At 36.3% G+C, this 23,779-nt stretch overlaps 1 protein-coding gene across 6 annotated transcripts in view; it reads right to left on the reverse strand.

Annotated features, from left to right (window-relative positions):
* Positions 1–23,779, reverse strand: part of LOC121303350 (polypyrimidine tract-binding protein 3-like) — a 93,432-nt gene that overhangs the window by 37,042 nt on the left and 32,611 nt on the right. For 5 of the 6 annotated variants that reach the window (XM_041233987.1, XM_041233979.1, XM_041234021.1 and 2 more), the window contains one exon: positions 4,972–5,047. In XM_041233987.1, coding sequence (XP_041089921.1) covers positions 4,972–5,047 — 76 coding nt within the window. Of the gene's footprint in view, positions 1–4,971; positions 5,048–14,248; positions 14,355–23,779 lie in introns of those variants that run through there. The other variant, XM_041234004.1, reaches the window with a different exon arrangement.

Genomic DNA, 23,779 nt, shown 5'->3' on the forward strand with positions numbered 1-23,779 from the left:
AAAAAAAAAAAAAAAAACAAACATGTTTTAATTAACAAAAAAGTATTTTTTTTTAATTAAATATCCTTCCACCTCTGCCTGACCTTAGAAAAAACAGTCCCTTAAAACATACAAAAAAAAAAAAAAAATGCATTAACTAAAAAATATATTTCACTTGTTGAACTGAACATTGCCATTGAAAGTGCAGTTTTGACTCATTGTACTTCTTGGTTTATTCATTACATTTTAAAGAAAAATCTTACTGCCCATTTTCATCATGACACAGCACAAATGAGTCTGCCTTTAAATCACACAGCACAAATAAGACTCCCTTTTAATCACGCAGACCCTTCCTCACAAGACCTGCAATAGAATTAGGTGAGTGCATTTTTTTTTTTTTTTTTTTTTTTTTTAAATCATCCTTTGTTATCCAGGGTAGTAACAGGAGTGGATGGAATACCCGGTGAATTATCAAACTGACTGCAATTTACAGCTTGGTAACGTGGCGAACTACTGGGCCAGTGTCAAGAAACAGCAATAAAACACATTTTAACCCCAAAGTCTCTTTTAAGAGGGACTCAAATCTTTTGTGAAAAGCTGAAAGTTTAAAAGAAAGCTTTTAAACTATTTATTTTCAAAATGGGGATAGGGAAACGCCGTAGTTCAGGGAGAAAAACAGCTATCAGAATGTCGAGTTTTGAATTTATTTGAATACTTACTTTTGCTTTTTTTCACTACTTTAATTAATCATTGGTGTCCGATACAGATTTATTCAATATCTCATGTACACTTCGGTTTCCCAAAAGTTCAACATTTACATAAATCTTGTCGGTCATGTTTATTGCGATAAATTCCAATATGTTTGCCGTTTTTGTTTTTAAATTCTAGCGTATGGATATCTGCCAGTGATTTGCTCGTTTTAGGGAAAAAGTGCCGACCCATGGTGATATGCTGTAATATCAACACCCCCATGTGACCTGTTTTGACCAATCAGGATAGAGTATTTAAAATACCTATTTTATAATGCCATACAAATAGCTGTATGCTTGAATATCAGACAGTAAGTGATTGATAGTTTGACACCATAACCACGTACAGTGTAATGTGTTAAATCCACTCAAATTAACTTGAAGGTCTCAACTTTGCCCATAAAAGATACCAATCCACACATTATTGGCTCTGTCTCTAGACAGACATTGTGGCTGAACTGCTTCTCATCTAAATCACTTACAATACAGTGCATATAGAAAGTCTACACCCCCTTGAACTGTTTCACATTTTGTTGTGTAAGTGCCTCAGAGTTTCATGCATTTAAATGAGGATTTTTTTTCCACTTATCTACACACCATACTCTACACTGTTAAGGGGCAAAGTTTTTTATTGAGAAAAAAATAATGTATTAAAAATACAAAACTGAAAGATCACAGTTGGATAAGTGTCCACCCCCCTGAGTTAACACTTGGTGGAAGCACCTTTGGCAGCAATTACAGCTGTGAGTCTATTGGGATAGGTGTCTACCAACTTTGCACACCTAGATTTGGCAATATTTGAACAATTTTGTAAAAAAGAAATGTCAAGCTCCTTTAAGTTCCTTGGGGTGCGTTGATGGACAGCAATCTTCAAGTCATGCTGCAAATGTTTTGATTGGATTTAGGTCGGGGTTTTGACTGGGCCACTCAAGGACATTTACCTTTTTGTTCCTTGGCCACTCCAGCATAGCTTTGGCTGTGTGCTTTGGGTCATTGTCATGCTGAAAGGCGAACTTCTGTCCCAGTATCAGCTTTCTTCCAGAGGGCAGCAGGTTTTCCTCAAGGACTTCTCTGTACTTTGCTCCATTTATTTTCCCTTCTATCCTGACAAGTGCCCCAGTCCCTGCCAATGAGAAACATCCCCATAACATGATGCTGCCACCACCATGCTTCACGGTAGGCACGGTGTTCTTTGGGTGATGAGCTGTGTTGGGTTTGCGCCAAACATAACGCTTTGCATTTAGCCCAAAAAGTTAAATTGTAGTTTTGTCAGACCATAAAATGTTTTGCCACATGGTTACAGAATCTCCTGCGTGTTTTTTTGCATACTTCAAAATGGGATTCAAAGTGGGCTTTCTTGAGTAATGGCTTCCTTCTTGACACCCTATCATACAGGCCAGATTTGTGGAGTGCTTGGGATATTGTTGTCACATGCACACTTCGACTAGTCTTGGTCATAAGCCTGTAGCTCTTGCAAAGTTGCCATTGGCCTTTTGGTAGCCTCTCTGATCAGTCTCCTTCCTGCTCGGTCATCCAGTTTGGAGGGACAGCCTGACCTAGGCAGGGTTTTGGTGGTGCCACGCACCTTCCACTTCTTAATAATCATCTTGACCGTGCTCCATGGGATATTCAAGGCCTTTGATATTTGTTTATACCCATCCCCTGATCTGTACCTTTCAACAACTTTGTCCCGGAGTTCTTTTGAACATGCCTTGTTGCTCACGGTTGAGTCTGTGCTTTGAAATGCACTACCCAGCAGAGGGAACCTACAGGAACTGCTGAATTTATCCTGAAATCATGTGAATCACTACAAGTTAACACAGGTGGAGGCCAGTTAATCTGGTGTGTGATTTTGAAGGCGATTGGTTACACCTGCGCTAATTTAGGATTGCTATTACAAGGGGGGTGGGCACTTATCCAACCAAGCTATTGAAACCTATTTCAGTTTTTATTTTTAATTAATTTTCTACAAATTTCTAGAATATTTTTTTTCACTTGGAAGTTGTGGGGTAGGATGTGTATATAAATGAAAAAAAATATCAAGGCAACAAAAAGTGAAAATTTTGAAAGGGGGTGTAGCATTTCTATAGGCACTGTATGTGCCTATACAGTGGCTTGCGAAAGTATTGACCCCCCTTGGCATTTTTCCTATTTTGTTGCCTTACAACCTGGAATTAAAATTGATTTTTTGGGGGTTTGTATCATTTGATTTACACAACATGCCTACCACTTTGAAGATGCAAAATATTTTTTATTGTGAAACAAAAAAACAGAAAACTTGAGTATTCACCACCCCTAAAGTCAATACTTTGTAGAGCCACCTTTTGCAGCAATTACAGCTGCAAGTCTCTTGGGGTATGTATCTATAAACTTGGCACATCTAGCCACTGGGATTTTTGCCCATTCTTCAAGGCAAAACTGCTCCAGCTCCTTCAAGTTGGATGGGTTCTGCTGGTGTACAGCAATCTTTAAGTCATACCACAGATTCTCAATTGGACGGAGGTCTGGGCTTTTACTAGGCCATTCCAAGACATTTAAATGTTTCCCCTTAAACCACTCGAGTGTTGCTTTAGCAGTATGCTTAGGGTCATTGTCCTGCTGGAAGGTGAACCTCCGTCCCAGTCTCAAATCTCTGGAAGACTGAAACAGGTTTCCCTCAAGAATTTCCCTGTATTTAGCGCCATCCATCATTCCTTCAATTCTGACCAGTTTCCCAGTTCCTGCCGATGAAAAACATCCCCACAGCATGATGCTGCCACCACCATGCTTCACTGTGGGGATGGTGTTCTCGGGGTGATGAGAGGTGTTGGGCTTGCGCCAGACATAGCGTTTTCTTTGATGGCCAAAAAGCTCAATTTTAGTCCCATCTGACCAGAGTACCTTCTTCCATATGTTTGGGGAGTCACCCACATGCCTTTTGGCGAACACCAAACATGTTTGCTTATTTTTTTTCTTTAAGCAATGGCTTTTTTCTGGCCACTCTTCCGTAAAGCCCAGCTCTGTGGAGTGTACGGCTTAAAGTGGTCCTATGGACAGATACTCCAATCTCCGCTGTGGAGCTTTGCAGCTCCTTCAGGGTTATCTTTGGTCTCTTTGTTGCCTCTTTTGATTAATGCCCTCCTTGCCTGGTCCGTGAGTTTTGGTGGGCAGCCCTCTCTTGCCAGGTTTGTTGTGGTGCCATATTCTTTCCATTTTTTAATAATGGCTTTAATGGTGCTCCGTGGGATGTTCAAAGTTTTGGATATTTTTTTATAACCCAACCATGATCTGTACTTCTCCACAACTTTTTCCCTGACCTGTTTGGAGAGCTCCTTGGTCTTCAAGGTGCCGCTTGCTTGGTGGTGACCCTTGCTTAGTGGTGTTGCAGACTCTGGGGCCTTTCAGAACAGGTGTATATATACTGAGATCATGCGACACTTAGATTGCACACAGGTGGACTTTATTTAACTAATTATGTGACTTCTGTAGGTAATTGGTTGCACCAGATCTTATTTAGAGGCTTAATAACAAAGGGGGTGAATACATATGCACGCACCACTTTTCCGTTATTTATTTTTTAGAATTTGTTGAAACAAGTTATTTTTTTCATTTCACTTCACCAATTTGGACTATTTTGTGGATGTCCATTACATGAAATCCAAATAAAAATCAGTTTTAATTCCAGGTTGTAAGGCAACAAAATAGGAAAAATGCCAAGGGGGGTCAATACTTTCGCAAGCCACTGTACCTTCCCGCAGAAAAGGGCAAATCACAGGCAAATTGTCTCTTGGTAGTAGATGTATTACAAGGGCAAATTTGCCCAAAGTGGAAAATCAGGCCCATGGTTGCCAGGTTTGTGTAAGGTCTGATGTATACAGCATTGAAATTGTAATATACATATTACTTATTTATGAAAACAGTGAGTAATAGTGACTAATACAAAAAGAGATGAAATCTTGACGTTCCTGATGGCTTACTTTGCATTTCAATTCAATTTACTGAAATAATGGAACTTCCCTTTAAAGCAGGACAACCAAAATAGTTTTCTAAATTATGTTTGTTGCAGTTTCTGTGTTTGCTTTACCTCAACTTTCATATATGCCCTCTAGTCCTTGTTTGGCCACATCTATCTCCCCTTCCTTTTTTTTTTAATTAATTGTTTTAGAAATATGCACTGTGAAGGAGGCATGTTTTTCTTGGTTAGCAGACAGATAATGAGGTGAAGAAATATCAAGGCCCAAGCCCCTTGAAACATTCACAGTACCTGTAGATGGAGTAGAACTGCTCATGGTAGGAGGGCCGTTAGTGAAAGCAGAAGAAAGAAGCTCGTCAGATCCCCGCTGAAAAGCACAAAAACAAAAACTTATCAACAACCCCAAAATACTGCAAAATCTGTTCACATCTCTGGGTAGCTAAATCGTGTCTCTAGCGAGAGATAGCAAATGGGGTAGGTGGCTCAGTGGACTAGTTGAGAAGCCTTTTATGCTACTCAACTGTGGAGGGCTTGGTTCAAACCCAGCTGACAACAAAGAGTCTGGCACCACCCACTCCCTCCCAATTGCATATTAGTTCACAATACACAAAAACAGAACAATTGTCAGTCTGACAATCGTGCACAGATTAGTAGTAACAATGTTTGTTTTTTGTCATTTATTAAACTTAGCAACACATAAAGGTTTTTTTTTTTTTTTTAATGCTTTTTGTTTTACAATGCTTACATAAAGCAGCATTTATGGAAATATAAAACTCTTATTGTAGTAGGTATTATTGATATATGTAATTTAAGAACAGTATGTATGTATTACAAAAAAAGTTATCATCCATAGTTAATAGAATGATAAAAAGCACAGGTATAAATCACTACCGGTATACTATAAAACCAAGCAAACGTCAGAAAAAATATATGCTTTGCTATGTACATTTTAATTAAAACTTCCAAAATGCAAGAGAGGAAACATTCCATCTAAGGAAGACCGAATTCCCGAAGAAAAGTTTAAGCACTCTTTAATTTGATGGATTTCAAGTTTGAGGTCGATCCAAGAAAAAGGCATAATTAATGTATCGCCACCAATCCCGAACTTTACAATAAAGAGATAAAAGCAAAAGAGGAACAAAGATCGGGTGTCAGAAAATAACAGCACAATGCCAGGATGTTCGTTAAAGGGATTAGAGAAGCATTACATAGGAGAAGGTTGTTTCTTATTTTATATTTAATAAAAATAAATTAAGTGGGAGCCAACAGAGGCCCTGCAAGATTAAAGTAATACGACACACCTTTTTATTCCCTCATTGCTTACGACTAATGACAAACAGACCAAAACAGGTTCTTCATGAAAGTCTGACAAAAGGTTGTCCTCTAATACCCATTGGAAAGAGATTGTTCTACTGTATGGGACCTCAGTATCACCTGAAATACCAGAATCAGCTGAATAAGATATAAACTGAATAGATGGCTCCTATAATACATCACTATTAGCATACAAGTCAAAGTTATTCACAACAAAATCTGTACCTGCCTATTTACAGCATCTTGCTCCACTTTATCTGAAATACCAGCCAAAATGATAAGCAAGGTTATAGCTTGTTTATATAAAACAGGGATTCTTATTTTAAATACTATGGTTTATATTTAAATATGGTGAGTGTCAACAGCATCTTTAACCACCTTCACCAAAACCTTTTTTTTTTATCGTATATGGCTGTAAAAAGGCCTTCAACAAAATGGCAAGTGGAATAATAGGCCTACATATCTTCAAGCTCCCAGAATGCTTGCCTGACCTCTTAAACAATTGAGTTGAAGATTCAAAAGGTTCGAACAGCATTAATGTGCTTTACCCTCACACCTCAATATGTTCCTCCTCTTACAAAAATGATTAAGATAGGGCATGTCTCATTTCTGAGCCACAGACCTTAATACAATTTGTTATCATTCTGCTGTAAACCTAAACTAATTACATATGAATGTTGGCTATACAGCACAACACTGGCTTCTTTTAGCAGTCTCTGGTGATAAGAAGTTCTTCTGCCACTACCACGTCTCAATTCAATGACCAGAATTTATGACAGCCGTTGCCAGCTCTGGGAATAGTTAGCACAATTCACAGGTAATTACATTTTTTTTTTTTTTTTTTTTTTTCAAAATAATTCTGGTTTTAGAACTAGATCTTCTGTTCTCACACATGGATATCTCTCATCACACTTCACCTTTTCTCAAATGTGAACAAAAATGCATAAAGCCATTTGACACACTATTAAAATCACTGCATTTGTATATATCATGAAGCAAAAACACTTCCCCTGTCCAATATCATTACATTTTCATTCAGCTTTGTTTGTGTGGTCCCATTAAGGTCTGAAGGTACAGGCATAAGTGAAGCCTCTTTTTTTTTTTTTTTTTTTTTTTAACACTTAAAACGAATACAAACATTTGCTTTACTGACGCACTGCCTGTCACATGTAGGAACCTGGCAGCTGGTTTAGTTTGCTTCTGGTAAATGACTGAAGACGTTGCACAATTTCTTTAAAACATCTTCAATGAAAAAGAAACCAGTTGCATCAAAGATCGGAATTATTTTTGCTAAAGAGTAGTCTGTCCAGTACATGAAGGGAAAACTTCACGTGTTTAAAAAAAATAAATAATAAAAAAAAATAATAATAATAATAGTTCAATGATGGACATTAAAAAACAAAATATTCTGTAATTTTAGCATGAACCATTTTTCAGGTAAGTACTTAAAAATATTAAGGAACAGTTGTATAATAACTGTAAAAAAAAATTACAATTTTTTTGTCGCATTTAATACATATTTTTTAAATCCTGATTGTATATGTATTTACCGTGAAATAACTACAGCTTAGCACATACAAAAAAAAAAAAAAAAAATTACAGTTTTGAAGCTGATCTAGTAGAGAGGCTCCTATACAGCAACAACGTAGGTTAAGATGTGGTATTTTGTGTCCAATACAGATTTATCAACCATCACTACAGCAGAATAAGAACTGAAATATAACGTAATGTTTGTCCAGTCTAACATACTCCACACATGTCCATGACATACACTGAACTAGCTCGACAGGATCACAAGCCTGGGGTATGTTTTATTGCACTCTACTGTACCTAATGTATGTTATTAACAGTAGATTAATTGCACAAAATGTTATTAACAGTAAATTACTTAGTTACACAAATATTTGTACATACATTCAACATTTATAAAATTTAGTAAATAACCAAACACTTTTTCAACACATACCTATGCTTCAATGTACATCTTCACAGTGACACATATAGCAAGGGCACACATTCAAATTACACTGGAAGCCTAACTGTGCTTGTGTAGCAAAGATTTCTTAAATGTAAAAACAATAGCGGTCAATGGAGACTAGCTCTTGATAAAACCACTGGCTATTACAGTATCACACTAATTAATATCACTCACATTTAAATCAGCCATATAGCTGAATTTACTCCACTTAATATCAGGACAGTGTCACTGGCAATGCTGCTTTGACCAGAAAGGGAGACAGACACAGAAAAGCTGCAGTGAAGTGCAAATGCACACGTTTATTCACAACAAATAAAGCACATCAACAAAATAAAAGGAACAAGGACCAAAACAAAAGGTCTACAAAACTCACAATAATACAGTCTGAGACAATAATACAGGCTGGAGCCTTAATTCATCATTTATTCAATTCATGGCTCCAGCCACAATCCCACGTGAAAATATGTTTTAGTAAATGAACACAACTGTAATTAAGGGATTTTAATCAATTACTCCGTACTGCAAAGCAGGAGTATTTGTTGTATCAACACATGTTTTAATGCTTATTTTATCAAGTTGTTTGTGAATAAATACACAGAGGAAGAAATACCTTTATTTAAAAAAAACAAGATAAATAAAAAAACAAAAGTAAATGTATTCTTTATGTAAAAGACATCCAATGTAGGGAGTGTACCCTGTTCTTGAAGTAGCTGATAAGAGATCTCAGCTCAGATTATGGTCCAGCCAGACTGATCCACCAAATTCCAGTTGAGCTGGCTCAGTGAACAGCATTTCCTCTTTCTGGAGCTGAAACCCCATTACACAGCCAGCGCCTGCCTGCAATACTACATGTAAATAAGGCTTTAAGACTTTAAAGCTGACAAGGAAACACAAACCTTTGTTAAAACAATGGTATCTCACATTGGATGCGAGTATAATATAACAATGATCAGAACTTACTGTACCAAAACCCTTCATGACAATATAATAAGCCTGATTTTAACTCCTCACACAAAGGCACGCTAGAAATGCAATATAGTAGGTTGCGATTTATAAAAAGCATTTATTAAAATGAATGTACAGCTAATTCTTTCAGTACTAAGTAACATATGGAAACTATGTCAGTGTTGTATACCGAAAATACATTTTTAAAATGGTATACAAATATACATGCAAGGCCTAGCATTGGTTTACTGATTTGTGTTAAGTTGTTTTTCTTATGCTACTAGTTAATAAAAAATTCAGGCAGAACTTAATTGGTCAACGTCAACTATGGCAAATAATAAACAGCACTCCATAGAATCAGTACTGTAGCCTTTTGTTTCAGGTTTACAGTGGTGGTGGACAGGAACACTAATTGTCAATGCATGTGTGAAATAATTAATGTACGTGCATGCAATTCATGAACAAAGTGCTCATTGTGCTCCAAAAACCTTTCCAATTCAGCAATAATGTTTTCTTCATGTAGTCCATTGTGTGAATCGTATGAGTACTGTAAATATAAAATGGTCCAGGGAGCATTGTCTGCTCTACACCTGGCATTCAGAGCTGCCCAAATTAATGGCACGATGGAAAATGTTCTAGTGAATGGAAAATACACCCTTGCTACAGAGAGTGTGTTATCTTAGTATTGCCCTTCCGTTGGAAAACTGTAACTGCACTTGCTAAACAGCCATAGTGAAGCAATACTATTATTTTAATGAACGAGTCAATTCAAGGGTACACAGCACTACATGAAAAATAAAACTATCCCTCCTTGCTGTTCCGAATGTATTTGGTAATTGTATAATAATCCATATGCGTCCCAACATTTACATAATGCCACTCTGCTAAGTCCAAAATCATTCTTCTGGAGCATCTCTTGGCTTGTGCATATACTGTCTGATGTACCAGCGCAAGCTCAATGAAGTGTTGTGTAAGCTATATTACCTCTGTGTGGAAACACACTAGTCTGTGTGACAAACATGGTCTGTCTAAAATTTGCCACAAGGAAGGAACTTGTACCTGCTTTCGTTTTGTGTAGTAGACATCTTTCACATTGTACATGTTGTGTTTGTATGTATTATTATTAGGATTAATGTTGCATTCAATAAAGAGAAAAAAACCAAAACACAAAACAAAAAGAAAAACACATAAAAAAAACAAAACACGTCTGTGCTGTGTAAGTGGTTGTGGGGAAAAGAAAATTCCAAGATAGAGTTGTTCTCATTTCCAACTCATGAAGGGACCTGCCCACAATTATAGCAGCACTGTGTTATTTCAATATAAAACACAGCTCACGATAGCAAATAGGTTGTCACAGCGTCCATTCCCTTTTTACAGTGGAGCACCGCAGTAACACAAAACAAAACAAAGTCCTAACTTTTGGAGCTGAACTTTTATACCTTTTTTTCTTTAGTTTTTTTCTCTCAGGACTACACACAAAACATAGCCTTCCCACAGACCAACTAACTACTGCCTCATTAAGAAACTCACAGGACTACATATTTTCTCTGTACTTGTTATAGAGGGTAGAAGCTACGCGTTACTCATGGTCCTATATATCTACGCTCTATCATCTTTCCCCGGACTTTGTCACAATATATATAATACATGGATGAAGGCTATATTTGCATCCTGCGCCATTCGAAATGGCACATTTGACGAGAACAGTGGTGCACAACTCAGTCCTGGAGGGCAGGTGTCCCTGCAGGTTTTTATTCCAACTGCACCCTAAAGTACTTTACTGGACCTTATCAGAAGCTTAATTGGTCCAATTAACTAATTTAGGGTACAGTTAGAACAAAAACCAGGAGGGACACCAGCCCTCCATGACCCGAGTTGTGCACCACTGGTCTAGAAGATTATACATGACCTTTGACCCATATTTAACTCCTGTGCACCCTGACCACTTTCAAACAAAATGTCTCGTTTTAAATCACTCAACAATTTGTGGTTTTCAGGCACTTAACAAATCTGTCTCTGAAGATTTACAATCATTGTCCACCAAGGGGAGCACCAACCAAGCGAACGAGACAAATAATCTCCAACTCTGACAGTGACTAAAAAAAATCAAAAGCAAACCCCACTGAAACACCTTTTCCTTAAAAGATATGTTATTTTTTGCAGTTCAATATCTACCCAATTTAATTTAGCGTTCCTGAATTATCAAAAATCGTATTTAAGATTTAATATTGACTTAATTTATGTTATTCATTAAATGCAATTTGAACCTTAACATCTGTTTATTGTCTTTTTTTATTACAGATAATACCCATTTATTATAAAAAATAGGCAGTTTATAAACTACTCAACCCAACGGTCTCGTAGTTTTTGACGTTACATAAACCCTAGATGGAATTATTTTCCTGCAACTCACTGAAGCCCATCTATTATTCTCCCTCTCCTATATTATATATATATATATATATATATATATATATATATATATATATATATATATATATATATATATACACATACACACACACACACACACACACACACACACAGCACATGAATGAAAGTTTACAAGTGAGAGGCCATTCGGCCCATCTTGCTCATTTGGTTGTTAATAGCTTATTGATCCCAGAATCTCATCAAGCAGCTTCTTGACTGTCAGCTTCAACAACATTACTGGGAAGTTGGTTCCAGATTCCCACGATTCTTGGTGTAAAAATGTGCCGCCTATTTTCTGTTCCGAATGCCCCTTTATCTAATCTCTATTAAATGTCATTTGCCATGTGTCTGCCCAGTTCTGAATGCTGTCTAGATCATTTTGGATGACCTTTGCTGCTACATCAATGTCTGCCACTCTATTTGTGCTCACTGGGATATCCAAACACTTGAATATTATTGTACCCTTTCCCTAATCTATGCATTTGTATTACTTTATCTCTAACTTCTGTAGAATGCTCTTTGGTCTTCATTTTCCTTCAGATTCACAGCCTTACCAATGATCCTTCAACAGTGGGGTTTTTATCCAGAAAATGTGACAGCAACTTTAATGGTTCACAGGCAGAGGTCAATGGTAAGGTAACTGTGTTCTCATTAGGGCAATTTCTTTCATCGGTGCAAACTGGGAGCTTCCACAGCACAGGGGTTGAATACTTATGCAAGCAAGATATTTCAGTTTTTTATTTTTCTTAAAAATATTTCCCAACATAAAACCAATGTCACCTTACAATAATTGATTCTGAGTTTCAGTGTTTAAAAATAAAATATCAAACAGAACGAAATTTCAATGTACCATTTGTAATTCAGTAATATGAGAGAATTGGTCAGGGGTCTGAATACATTTGCAAGCCACTGTATATATACATCTATATACACACACAAACACATACAGACACACATACACAGTCAATCCCAGTTACCTCTACACCATTCGCTTTACTTGTAACTCGACACTTATTAATGGTATGGTAAAAGAAAAATTAGTTCTCGTTTAATTGGCTTTAAAGCTCAAGTTATTCGGGATCACAAGTTTGTCAGCAAAATTTTGTGTGTTTTTGCACACGAAACAATCGACAATGCTTTTTTGCTGAAATAAATAATTATATAAAATATGATATAAAAAAATAAATAGTATTATACCATTTAATAGTATTTATTATTTCACTGTTTAGAAAACAATATCTGTTTTTCTTAGTTACCTGATAGAAACAGTCACTTTCTATAGCTGTCTTGTCAAATAGTCAACTGTCGATTATCCGTGACAGAAAAAAAGGTAACATGCGCTGTTTCTATTATTAGATCAATGTCAATCACCCAGCGCCGTCGTGGACGCAAATATGATCTGCAAGTAAACCTAAAACACATGGTTTTGATGATTAGGAAGAAAAAAAAAAAGTAATAGTTGAGAAGCTGAAAACAGACAGTTCTGCTAAACAACTTTAAGTGTGGAATTAGTGAACAGACGGTTCGTGATTTAAAAAAGAAGGGGGAGGAGGAGTTAATTTCCTACGCAAGTAGCTCTGATTCTTCAAGCAGTTTGTCTACGAGGAAATCAATGACAAACGCAACATACGAGGATTTGAAACACTGCTGGATTATACAGAGCAGCAAGATGACTCCCCCTTGAATGACAAACTATTTCTACAAGTGCTACGGACAAATATTCAAAAAAAGGAAAGCCAATCGATTAAACAAAAACAAGTGTGACTGACTATTTTAATGAACTAGAATAATTTTAATGCGTTTTAATATGTTTTGCATTTTCCATGTTTTAATACGTGTAATCCCCCCCCCAAAATTACCCCAGATAAATCGAGAGTTGACTGTACTCACGTAATTCAATCCTGCCACACAGAAAACTTTACCACCAACAAAATTCAATCCAGTCTGGTCACTGCTGTCAAAACGTGTGGATCAATACAGGTTCTAAAGCAATGTAAATGTACTTGCTTTCAAGATACGTTCAGGTACACTTTAAAGGGTTGTGTGCTGTGCTACAACAGATGCATTTCGTTTTTATCACGTCAGGGTTGTGGGCACCAAACCAGTTTTGGTTACTCACAGGCATAGCGCATGACCAACATTGTCGTCAGGTGTAGGGAAATGTGTTTTCTGACAGCTCTCTCTAAAAAGTATATCCACTCTAATTAAACTGAGTATACTAAGTTACCATAGCTAGCCTTAAAAGGTCATATTGTGGATAAACACAATATTAAAAAATAAATAAATAAAAAGTTATGTATGAAATGTTTGTTAGCTCTGCAAAAAGCCAATCTTTCAGTGTAAATGATATTACTGTACTGTGCTACACAGCTTGTGGAATTAGTTCAAAACATCATATGGCTCAAACAGCATAGTAAGTGTTTTTAACAAACACTGATTTGAGACAGACAGCATTAGTCACCAGATACCTAAATGAAAAACTACTTTAAGGCTAATTACCAATTCAAGAAAGAATGACAGAAATACAGGAACCTAGTAAAGCTTTCACATTAATCTGTTTTAAAATACCACGTCATGCTAAACAGTAGGCATCCGCTTTTTTATTCCCAAAATGTGAATATGTAATAAAAAAAACAGTCAATACAAGAATGTTCCTTTTAAAGCCATCCCCTCATGAACACCGTGCCTCGTCAAGTAGTTTAAAGGAGAACTGCCAGTGCTGCAGTTTTAACTTCTAAAGACTAAAAAAAGAAATTCAAAATGACTTTTTTTTTTTGTTAGTTAAAATATTCTCAATGTTTTATTTACAATGATTTGGTTTTCCCTCCCATTACACCTTTAAACCTTTACAGCGTTAATTTGAACACCACAAGTTTGAAATAACACAAAAGTGAATACCTGTTACACTTCAACAGCATTGCAGTCTAGTCGTCTGCTCTGGACACATCCATTAATAGAACAGCAAAGAAGCTGAAGAGGGGTACAGCAGTAATACGCAAATTAAGCATGCAGTGAAAAGGGGGGGGGGGGATTTAGGCCAGGAGGGTACAAGAGAGGAAGGTTGCCCCAGAGAAGCAAGTATGATAGTGAAGCAGAGAGAGAGAGACAGGCAGAAAGAGGAAGATATCAAGGACAAAGGGAGGGAGATAAAGAGGGCAGGAGGGAGTAAAGACTGAGCTTGACAGTGGAATAAACTGAAAAAAAAAAAAAAAAAAAAAAAAACACCTTTGTTGTAGATAAACAAATTCACCTTAGGAGACAGCCAATCTGTCACTAGAACACGCAACCCAATAGCCTTGCCTGAAAGGATACAGGCATCATCGTCATAAAAAAAACAGCCACTGCTTCAACAGGTTGATTAGCAATCTCCCTAGAAACACCACCGTCTTTGGATTACACTGTGAACAGCTGTCCTGCAGACAGGCAGGCACACTCACTGGCTGGGAGCAGGGGGTTGCTGTGCCTACGCCTGCTCTGTTGTCTACTGTATCAATTATTGAAGCTCTCCACTCGATTGGCAACCAGATACGGCTAGCCAAACAAAAGCAGTTTTGCACTCCAATTATCTGGCCTGTTGACAGGGAGCAGGAGGGAGACTCTGGCAGACAGCACTCTCCTAAGCCCTCCACACTACATTTGAGGCAAATACTGTCCCTTATAACAGTATGTAGGGGAAAGTCCTGTAAGGTATATCTTTAGCTGTGTAGTGCTGCATGACAACTCAAAAAGATGTTCTTTAATGATGTTGTTCTTTTCATCATTATCTATGTGGTGACTGTGCTTGCAACCTGATTTTACAAGCCACAGCAGTCTAGAAATTTAGTTTGGGAATTCCTACTTACATATATTTAAGTAATAATCACCAAGTATAAATAAAAAGCTCAGGGCAGGTACTCGTCCACAACTTAACACTTATAGCAGACTTTCTGAACCCCAATCGTCTGCATAGCAGCATTTATTTGTGTCCTAATAAGTGTGTTTCCTCCCAGATTTCCAATAGACTAAAACCATTGAATTTTTTCCTACAATGCTTATGCTGATCCATAAAAGCAACACACAAATAAGTCTGTAATGGATGATTGTATTGTAAATGTACATTTCATTTATTGAAATGGTTTTATGGTATTCCCACTGGAAATATTGCTTTTCAGGTATTTTATTAGCGTGCTGTTATTGCAGATCACGAATGTAAAACCCTGTTTAGCACAAGTACCTTTATGTAAAAGCAGAACCAGTAAGGAAAAAACACAAGGTTTGTTTTTATCAAGAGGGATACAATATATAACGTATGTGCACCATACTTTGAAGCATCTGAAAGAAATTAATTTTAGTTCATTGTTATTTGTACTTTCATACTGCTTTTGTACAGAAGAGCTTAAATAGGTCTGTCCTTAAAAGGTATTTCAAATAGCTTTAACTGCAAGAACTAACATAATTTCCTGCCAAGGACAACACATTAAAGCACTTTGCAAGAAACAGCCTTCAGTCAGGTGTCAGTTATACCAGCAGCGTCAGGCTCAATTAAGTTAACATTTTCCAAATGCCTTAATAGTATAATTATTTAGAAAAAAAAAAACCTCTGAAAATGAAAATGACAGATTTAAGAATACTAGTGGTCAGCATTCACTCTAAGGCTAACATGCACGCATTTTTCACAGTAACTGGCAACAACCTTCACACACAGTTTACTAACTTTCGCAAGTTATTATCATAAATATGAATCTCAAAATTGAGACTCCAGCCTCTCGAAGTAAACCTGTTATTTTGAGACCATTCTTACAAAGCATTACCATAAGCACATTTGTGACTGTCTTGCAGCTGAGTCTCTGATTTCCCTCTGTAAAAATGCATGTCACATTAGTGCAGAGTTTACCCGGGCACCAGTGAATCTACTGGTACAGGGCAGGCGGGCGACGCAGGCATCTGGCGATTCTGCCTCTGTAGAGAGTGCTGCTCATAAACTTTACAGTTTTTAAGTCGTCGTATAATTGAATACTAGCAATTAGTGAAGAACTATCTTCATGCATTATTTAGACGTATAAATTCTCTGGTAAACATACAAAAAAAAAAAAAAAAAAAAAAAAATCACAATATTCACACTGATGGTTTTTGTTTTATTTCACTTTTAAAAAAATGACCATTTCAGAAATCATCTGAAGCGTTTTGAAACTTGTAAAATTGTAATCAGCACATTAGTCAAAAACACACATTTAAGTGTATAGTAATTGAAGAATACCATGTCCATTTTTTTTCCGAGTTTATTCATCATGTGACTTCACTCCATGAGGATGGGGAGATAGTATTCTTAAAGTTTTGCTGTAATTTATGTGATCATGTACGAGTCAATACCATTAAATATCACAATGCCATAAACACGTAGAGAATAAGAAAGCAAATAAAGACGGCGTTCTTTGAGGATAAGACGCTTCTGCCGTGACAAAGCAGCTGATTCTGACTGCTGAACTTTTTGAAGACCTAAGGTAATTCCGCTCAAGACGCGAGAAATTCAATGGTCTCAGAGGTACCAACTTCCCTCGCGAAAGTACTATCATTCGATATATTTAACGAACAGAATAAATTTTATTTAACTAGTCATTTTGTTGACTGTGATAATAATAATAATAATAATAATAATAATAATAATAATAATAATAATAAACGTGTGTTTTTAATGTAGCTATATTTCAAATTAAATATAGCTACATTAAAAAAATAAATATAAATATTGTTCAGAAAAACAATAACATAGCGTACATATATTGAATGTATAGTTAGGCAAATCAGTTACAAATATTTATTACACATCTATAGTGTGTATAGCAAATATTTGTTCACTTACCTAAAACATTCTGAAAAGTTTGGACAACTAAACCATTGAGAAAAACTTTGTTTTCAAATAGAATTCAACAGCACAAACATGACTATACATTGCTATTTGCTCAACGCATTCTCAGAACTGCAGTGTACCAAACTGAAAGGTCAGAAACTCTGAAAATAACTGCCGTAGAAGCCTGGAAAATGTTCTAATCCTGTAAGTTTTTTTTTTTTGTAGTGACCTATCACACTGTCAATGCAGCACGCCCAGAGGTGAGCAACAGTAACAGGTTGCTTGCATTAAAAAAGTAGAAAGATTCTGGAATGTGAGGGAGTGGCAATATCATTGCAGTTAGTGTTCTATAAGGGCTGCTTCAATGTAAAAAATGGAAGGACACTTAAAACTGTAAATAATAATTTATAATAATAAATAAATACAAATAATAAAGCACTTGTGTGAAAAAATAAAATTAAAAAATATAATAACAGTCCAATTTGGAATATGTGAAGAAGCTGTGACTCCACGAAAGGTAAATGAATACCACTTGGGTATTAATAACATGCCCCAAATTAAATATATATATATATCTATATATATATATATATATATATATATATATATATATATATATATACTCCTGTTTACTCGTGTATCGAAATAACGCACGGGTTTTTATCGAATAATATATATTATATGATATATAATATATATATATATATTATGATATATATAAATAACCATATATAATAAATAGGACAAAGTCAGGCAAGTTTATAGTATATATATATAAAATAGAGGACAAAGTGAGCACAGGCAAGTTTATAGTACACATTTCTCTAGCGCCTGTAGTGAGAACTGTAGTGTACTATAAACTTCCCTGTTCTCTCTCTCTCTCTCTCTCTCTCTCTCTCTCTCTCTCTCTAAAATATTTAAGTGGGGATCCATTATTAATATTATTTTCATTCAGCCGCCTAATACCAACTGCAGTGTATCAAAAGTTGTGGTCTTATCGACCATCCAAAAAAAGTTCTACCTATTGTATATACTGTCAACAGGTACAAAAAATACGTTGTGTGTCACTCACACACACACACTCACACACACACACACACACACACACACACACACCTGCTCATGCGACCACCTATACTGAGCGACAACCTGGTCTAAGTGACCACTTTAAATTCCTCCCAATGATATTTGTGCTTTTATTTAACTGAATTAAGCAACTACCTGTCTAACGCGACCAGCGGCCACAATTCTCTTACCCAGCAATGGACTCAAACCTGTATTAAGCACCCTTAAAGGGCTTTTGTTATAAGAAAATTATGGTTTTAATTGGTTCGTCCTAAATTCAAAGGAATGTGTGTAGTACTTAATTCAGTTCCCCCGTTTGTTGTGAGGTAAACAATCTTCCACTTGTCACAATACGTGCCCGGCAATATTGAATCTTCCACGGATACGCGCAGAGCACGTCATTCATATTATGCTTCCGCAAACGGCATACACTTTAAATGATTCAGCAAAAATCAACAACGTAACATAAAAAAAGAATGCTTTTCAAAGTTGAAATGCAATATCTACGTTTTGGAAACAAACAGCACCTATAAACACTGAGTTGCCTTGTGACTCTAATATTAAGAAAACAAGGTAAACCATATCTTAAGGCTGGATTGCAGCTGTGAAAAACGCAGCCCAAAATAAAAAAAAAAAAAAAAATATATATAATATATATATATATATATATATATATATATATATATATATATATATATATATATATATATATATATATATTATATAGATACACACACTTCAATTTGGCGCCGCCTTTGAATTAAAGACACCCTCGTATTGACGCCAGTCATATATCAGCTTTGTAAGAGGCCGCCCTCGAATAAACGCCACTATCAATAAAAGAAAGGTTTTTTTTTTACCCTACTAAAAAAAACAAACACAGTAAAATAATAAACGTGCAACACTATATACATGTAATGCCCCAAAGAGACGGGAGCCTCAATCTAGCATGTAAATTACAAACTAATGTACACACACATAGTAAGCACATATTATTTTATGGTAGTACAGTTCTGAAAGAAAATGCAAGATAAACTACATACAGAACAGCAGTCCTTCTGAAGTTCTTATAGGTGGTTTTGTTGTTTTGTTTTTGGTTCAATTGTAATTCCCATACTCAATCCCGTCCAAATAAAAACAATGTGTTTACTATCTATAAGAAGATTTAGTTTCGGTTTCTCTTGAAGAAAGTTTACAAGTTACATTGAAAAAAATTAATAAATAATCAAGCAGGATACATTGTAGTTTTTACAGAACTCAGACTGATATTTTGAGGTAATTCTGGCAGAAAAAAAATCTAGGTCACACTCTTGGATTTAACTGCCACACCAGCATTGTCCTGCCCCTTAACCAATGCACACTCCTGAGTCGCTGTACAGTTCTCCCCTTCCAACTCCCACCTAACAGGCTCTCGGTAACTGTCACTGATAAATTTACTGTAGTCAAAGTAGGTTAGCCACATGCTGCTACATACAGGTAGGCTACCGTATTACAGAAAATAAGCAACTGCGACACTTCCAAAAAATGTCATAAATTATGTAATAAAATATTGCAGCTTTTGAAATTCGTAGTATTATTAATAAAGGTCGTCCTCGTATAAAGGCCGCCACCCTCTGTATATATATATACACACACACACACACACACACACACACACACAAACAGTGCCTATAGAAAGTCTACACCATCTTTCAACATTTTGAATTTCACCTTTTCCTGCTTTTAGCCTGGAATTATAATGCATTAAAAATGTTTTATATTTTTTTTCATGTATCTACACATCCTATCCCACAACTTCCAAGTGAAAAAATATTCTAGAAATTTGTAGAAAATTAATTAAAAATAAAAACTGAAATAGCTTGGTTGGATAAGTGTCCACCCCCCTTGTAATAGCAATCCTAAATTAGATCAGGAGTAACCAATCACCTTCAAAATCACACACCAAGTTAAGTGGCCTCCACCTGTGTTAAATTGTAGTGATTACCATGATTTAAGGAGAAATTCAGCAGTTCCTGTAGGTTTCCTCTGCTGGGTAGTGCATTTCAAAGCAAAGACTACACCATGAGCACCAAGACGTTTCCAAAAGAATTCCGGGATAAAGTCGTTGGAAGGCACAGATCAGGGGATGGGTATAAAAAAATATCAAAGGCCTTGAATATCCCATGGAGCATAGTCAAGATGATTACTAATAAGTGGAAGGTGTATGGCACCTCCAAGATCCCGCCTAGACCAGGCAGTCTTTCCAAACAGGATGACTGATCAGAGAGGCTACCAAGAGGCCAACGGCAACTTTGTAAGAGCTACAGGCTTTTATGGCCAAGACTGGTCAAAGTGTGCATGTGACAACAATATCCCAAGCACTCCACAAATCTGGCCTGTATGGTAGGGTGGCAAGAAGAAAGCCATTACTCAAGAAACCTGACAAAACTAAAATTGATCTTTTCTCGTCTCCAGGGACTGGGGCACTTGTCAGGATAGAAGGGAAAATGAATGGAGCACAGTACAGAGAAGTCCTTGAGGAAAACCTGCTGCCCTCTGCAAGAAAGCTGAAACTGGGACGGCGGTTCACCTTTCAGCATGACAACGACCCAAAGCACACAGCCAAAGCTACACTGGAGTGGCTTAGGAACAAAAAGGTAAATGTCCTTAAGTGGCCCAGTCAAAGCCCCGACCTAAATACAATCGAAAATTTGTGGCATGACTTGAAGATGGCTGTCCATCAACGCTCACCAAGGAACTTGACAGAGCTTGAACAGTTTTGTAAAGAAGATTGGGCAATATTTGACCATTCTAGGTGTGCAAAGTTGGTAGAGACCTATCCCAACAGACTCACAGCTGTAATTGCTGCCAAAGGTGCTTCTACCAAGTATTAACTCAGGTGGTGGAGAATTATCCAACTATGATCTTTCAGTTTTGTATTTTTAATATATAATTTTCTTCTCAACAAAACTTTTTCTCCTTAACAGTGTGGAGTATGGTGTATAGAATACTGGAAAAAAATCCTCATTTAAATGCATGAAACTCTGAGGCACTTACACAACAAAATGTGAAAGAAGTTCAAGGGGGTGTAGACTTTCTATAGACAATGTGTATATATAGAAAGGCATATCTGTGAATATCTGTTCAAGTTAAACGTTGTTTTACGTTGTTAAACATTGTCTCAAAATAAATCGTACATACAAAGTTGACATCGCATTCCTTGCCATTTCTTCACAGTAAACAGTGGCCATAGACACATTTTCATAAAGTAATAACATAAGGTTTAAAAGTGGCTTTTTGTTGTTGAACAAGTAAATAAAAAATGAAATGTAACTTTAAACACTTCAAATAAAACAAAACATGGAAATGGTGCTGTAAAATATAAAACACTTGTTTCTCATTTATTACGTTCCACATAACGGCAACTTATGTTGGCAACAAAAATATAGAATGTATACAATCTATATAAATCACTACACAACATTTCCATCAAGTTGAGCACATTTCAGAATGAGGTGCTTGCCATTTTTCTGTCCCATGAGATTCTGACTAGCTCTAAAGCAGCACAACACTTCCTTATGACCCAGACGGCTTTCCATAGAGATCACTATCCGTGTGCACACATAATCTGGTTTGTTTACTTTCTGCTGTCTAAAATGTTTTAAATAGAGGCACAAGGGCTGCTGTGTTGATACTGTGTTTTATTTTTTTATTTATACATTAATCTCACATATCACACAGAGCTCTTTTTCATTTGCCATTTTTTAAACTGTTGCGCAGTTTCTGCTGAGGCAGTAAACAAGTGAAAAGTATTTTTGTCATTTCTAGCAAATATGAACATCTGATTTTTGTATCCAAATACATGTAAAAAAATATCTGTTCAAGTATTCGGATATTTGTCCAAGCACTAAAAATTCTACTGTACAGTTCAAAGTGCTGCATGTGTTTAGTAGCTGTCACTACTGTAAAGCTAACAATTCCTTAACTTCTTCCCGTCTCCAATTACTATCTCGTTCTTGATCAGCCACTGTATTTGAACAAAAGTGTGCAACATCAATGACAAAAATACCCAACATGTCTGGTATACAGTCATGTGGGATGTTGACTTTCAATCCATGCGCACTATAGCGCTTCACACAGAAGTTAAGATGCTTCAGTGTCATGTCGGCATTTTAGTCTGTACAGTCACAGAGGTGCTTCAGAGATGGCATAAAACATGATGGCTCTGTGATGGTGTAGGTAATTCACACAGGCCAAAATGCCACATCAGTGCCGGTTCTGAGCTGTCATAACTCGTCCGTGTGAAAAGGGGCAATACAATAGCACATAAATACAGTAAATGCCGCTTATTAGCAACCCCTTGATTCCCAGCTAAAAGTTGCTATTAACCAAACATTGTTATAAAAGCGAAAAGCTACATTTAAGTGTATGTATATGGAAAAATTATGTATACTGTGGTTGTAGAAACAGCACACTGAAATACACGTCTTGGTTATATTTCAGTGTTAAAAAATAAACACGAAAAACACAAAATACCAGAACAAACAACTGTTTACTAACACTACATGGATGTGTGAAACAAAAAAGTACACAGTGCTGTATTGTACACATAGTACTACAACAACGTACTATCAGTATCCTTAAATACAGTAAACAGACTTGGTATACAGGACTTGCATTTAATACAGAAGTATCATTTTAGTAGAAGTAGTTGTCCAGTGTTGTTTGTTTTTTTACGATTCACCACCTCCTGCTGTAAATCACTCTAAATTTGCGTGCAGCTTCGTTGACAATTTCAAAATGCAGGATACAACAGATTTTGAGTTTCCATACGTTTCTACTACCTGTACTTGTTAGCACCGGGTTCACATATTGCCTCCAGAATCTAAGCAAGGTCTACACCTTTTGAAGCCATGATGACAGACGACAGTCAGACTCGATAAATGTACAGCTGCGTTATGAAAACCGACACATAAATAGACGCTGCAGTGCATTAATGTGTGTGCCATAGCCATAGAAATAGTAAAAAAATAAAAATAAAAAAATTGTCATTAAGCGGCAGACAGTTGCTATCTCCAAAATCCATTAACACTAGAGTCTTTGGGATGGGATTGGTTCCAGTGAAAATATTGTTACTAACTGAAAGTCTATCAGGATTGCTAATAACCGGCATCTACTGTACGTATGTTATGATACATATATTACTTAGGAAATGGGCATTTTGTAAATAACAACAAGTTAAATAATTATTTTTTAAATTCAAAAGCTACAGGGCTACTTGATTTAATCTTACCAAAAACAGAATGCAAACATTCTTTAAATAACTAACAAGTTACATCTCTGTAAACAGGTAGTGCCTTCAGCCCATACTATAATTATCATCTTCATGGAGTGACTGAAGCCAAGGGTGGCCTATTAGTTGACGTTGTAGCACTAAGGTGCAAACGGAAATACATAAAATTTCACATGCACAAACACAGCCAAGTCAGAATATAATTATAAAAAGGAAAAAGGTGGGATATCTACAAACAGGGTCAAGTTACAAAATAAAATTAGGA

Source organism: Polyodon spathula, chromosome 2, assembly GCF_017654505.1.
Source record: "Polyodon spathula isolate WHYD16114869_AA chromosome 2, ASM1765450v1, whole genome shotgun sequence".
Taxonomy (NCBI): Eukaryota; Metazoa; Chordata; class Actinopteri; order Acipenseriformes; family Polyodontidae; genus Polyodon; species Polyodon spathula.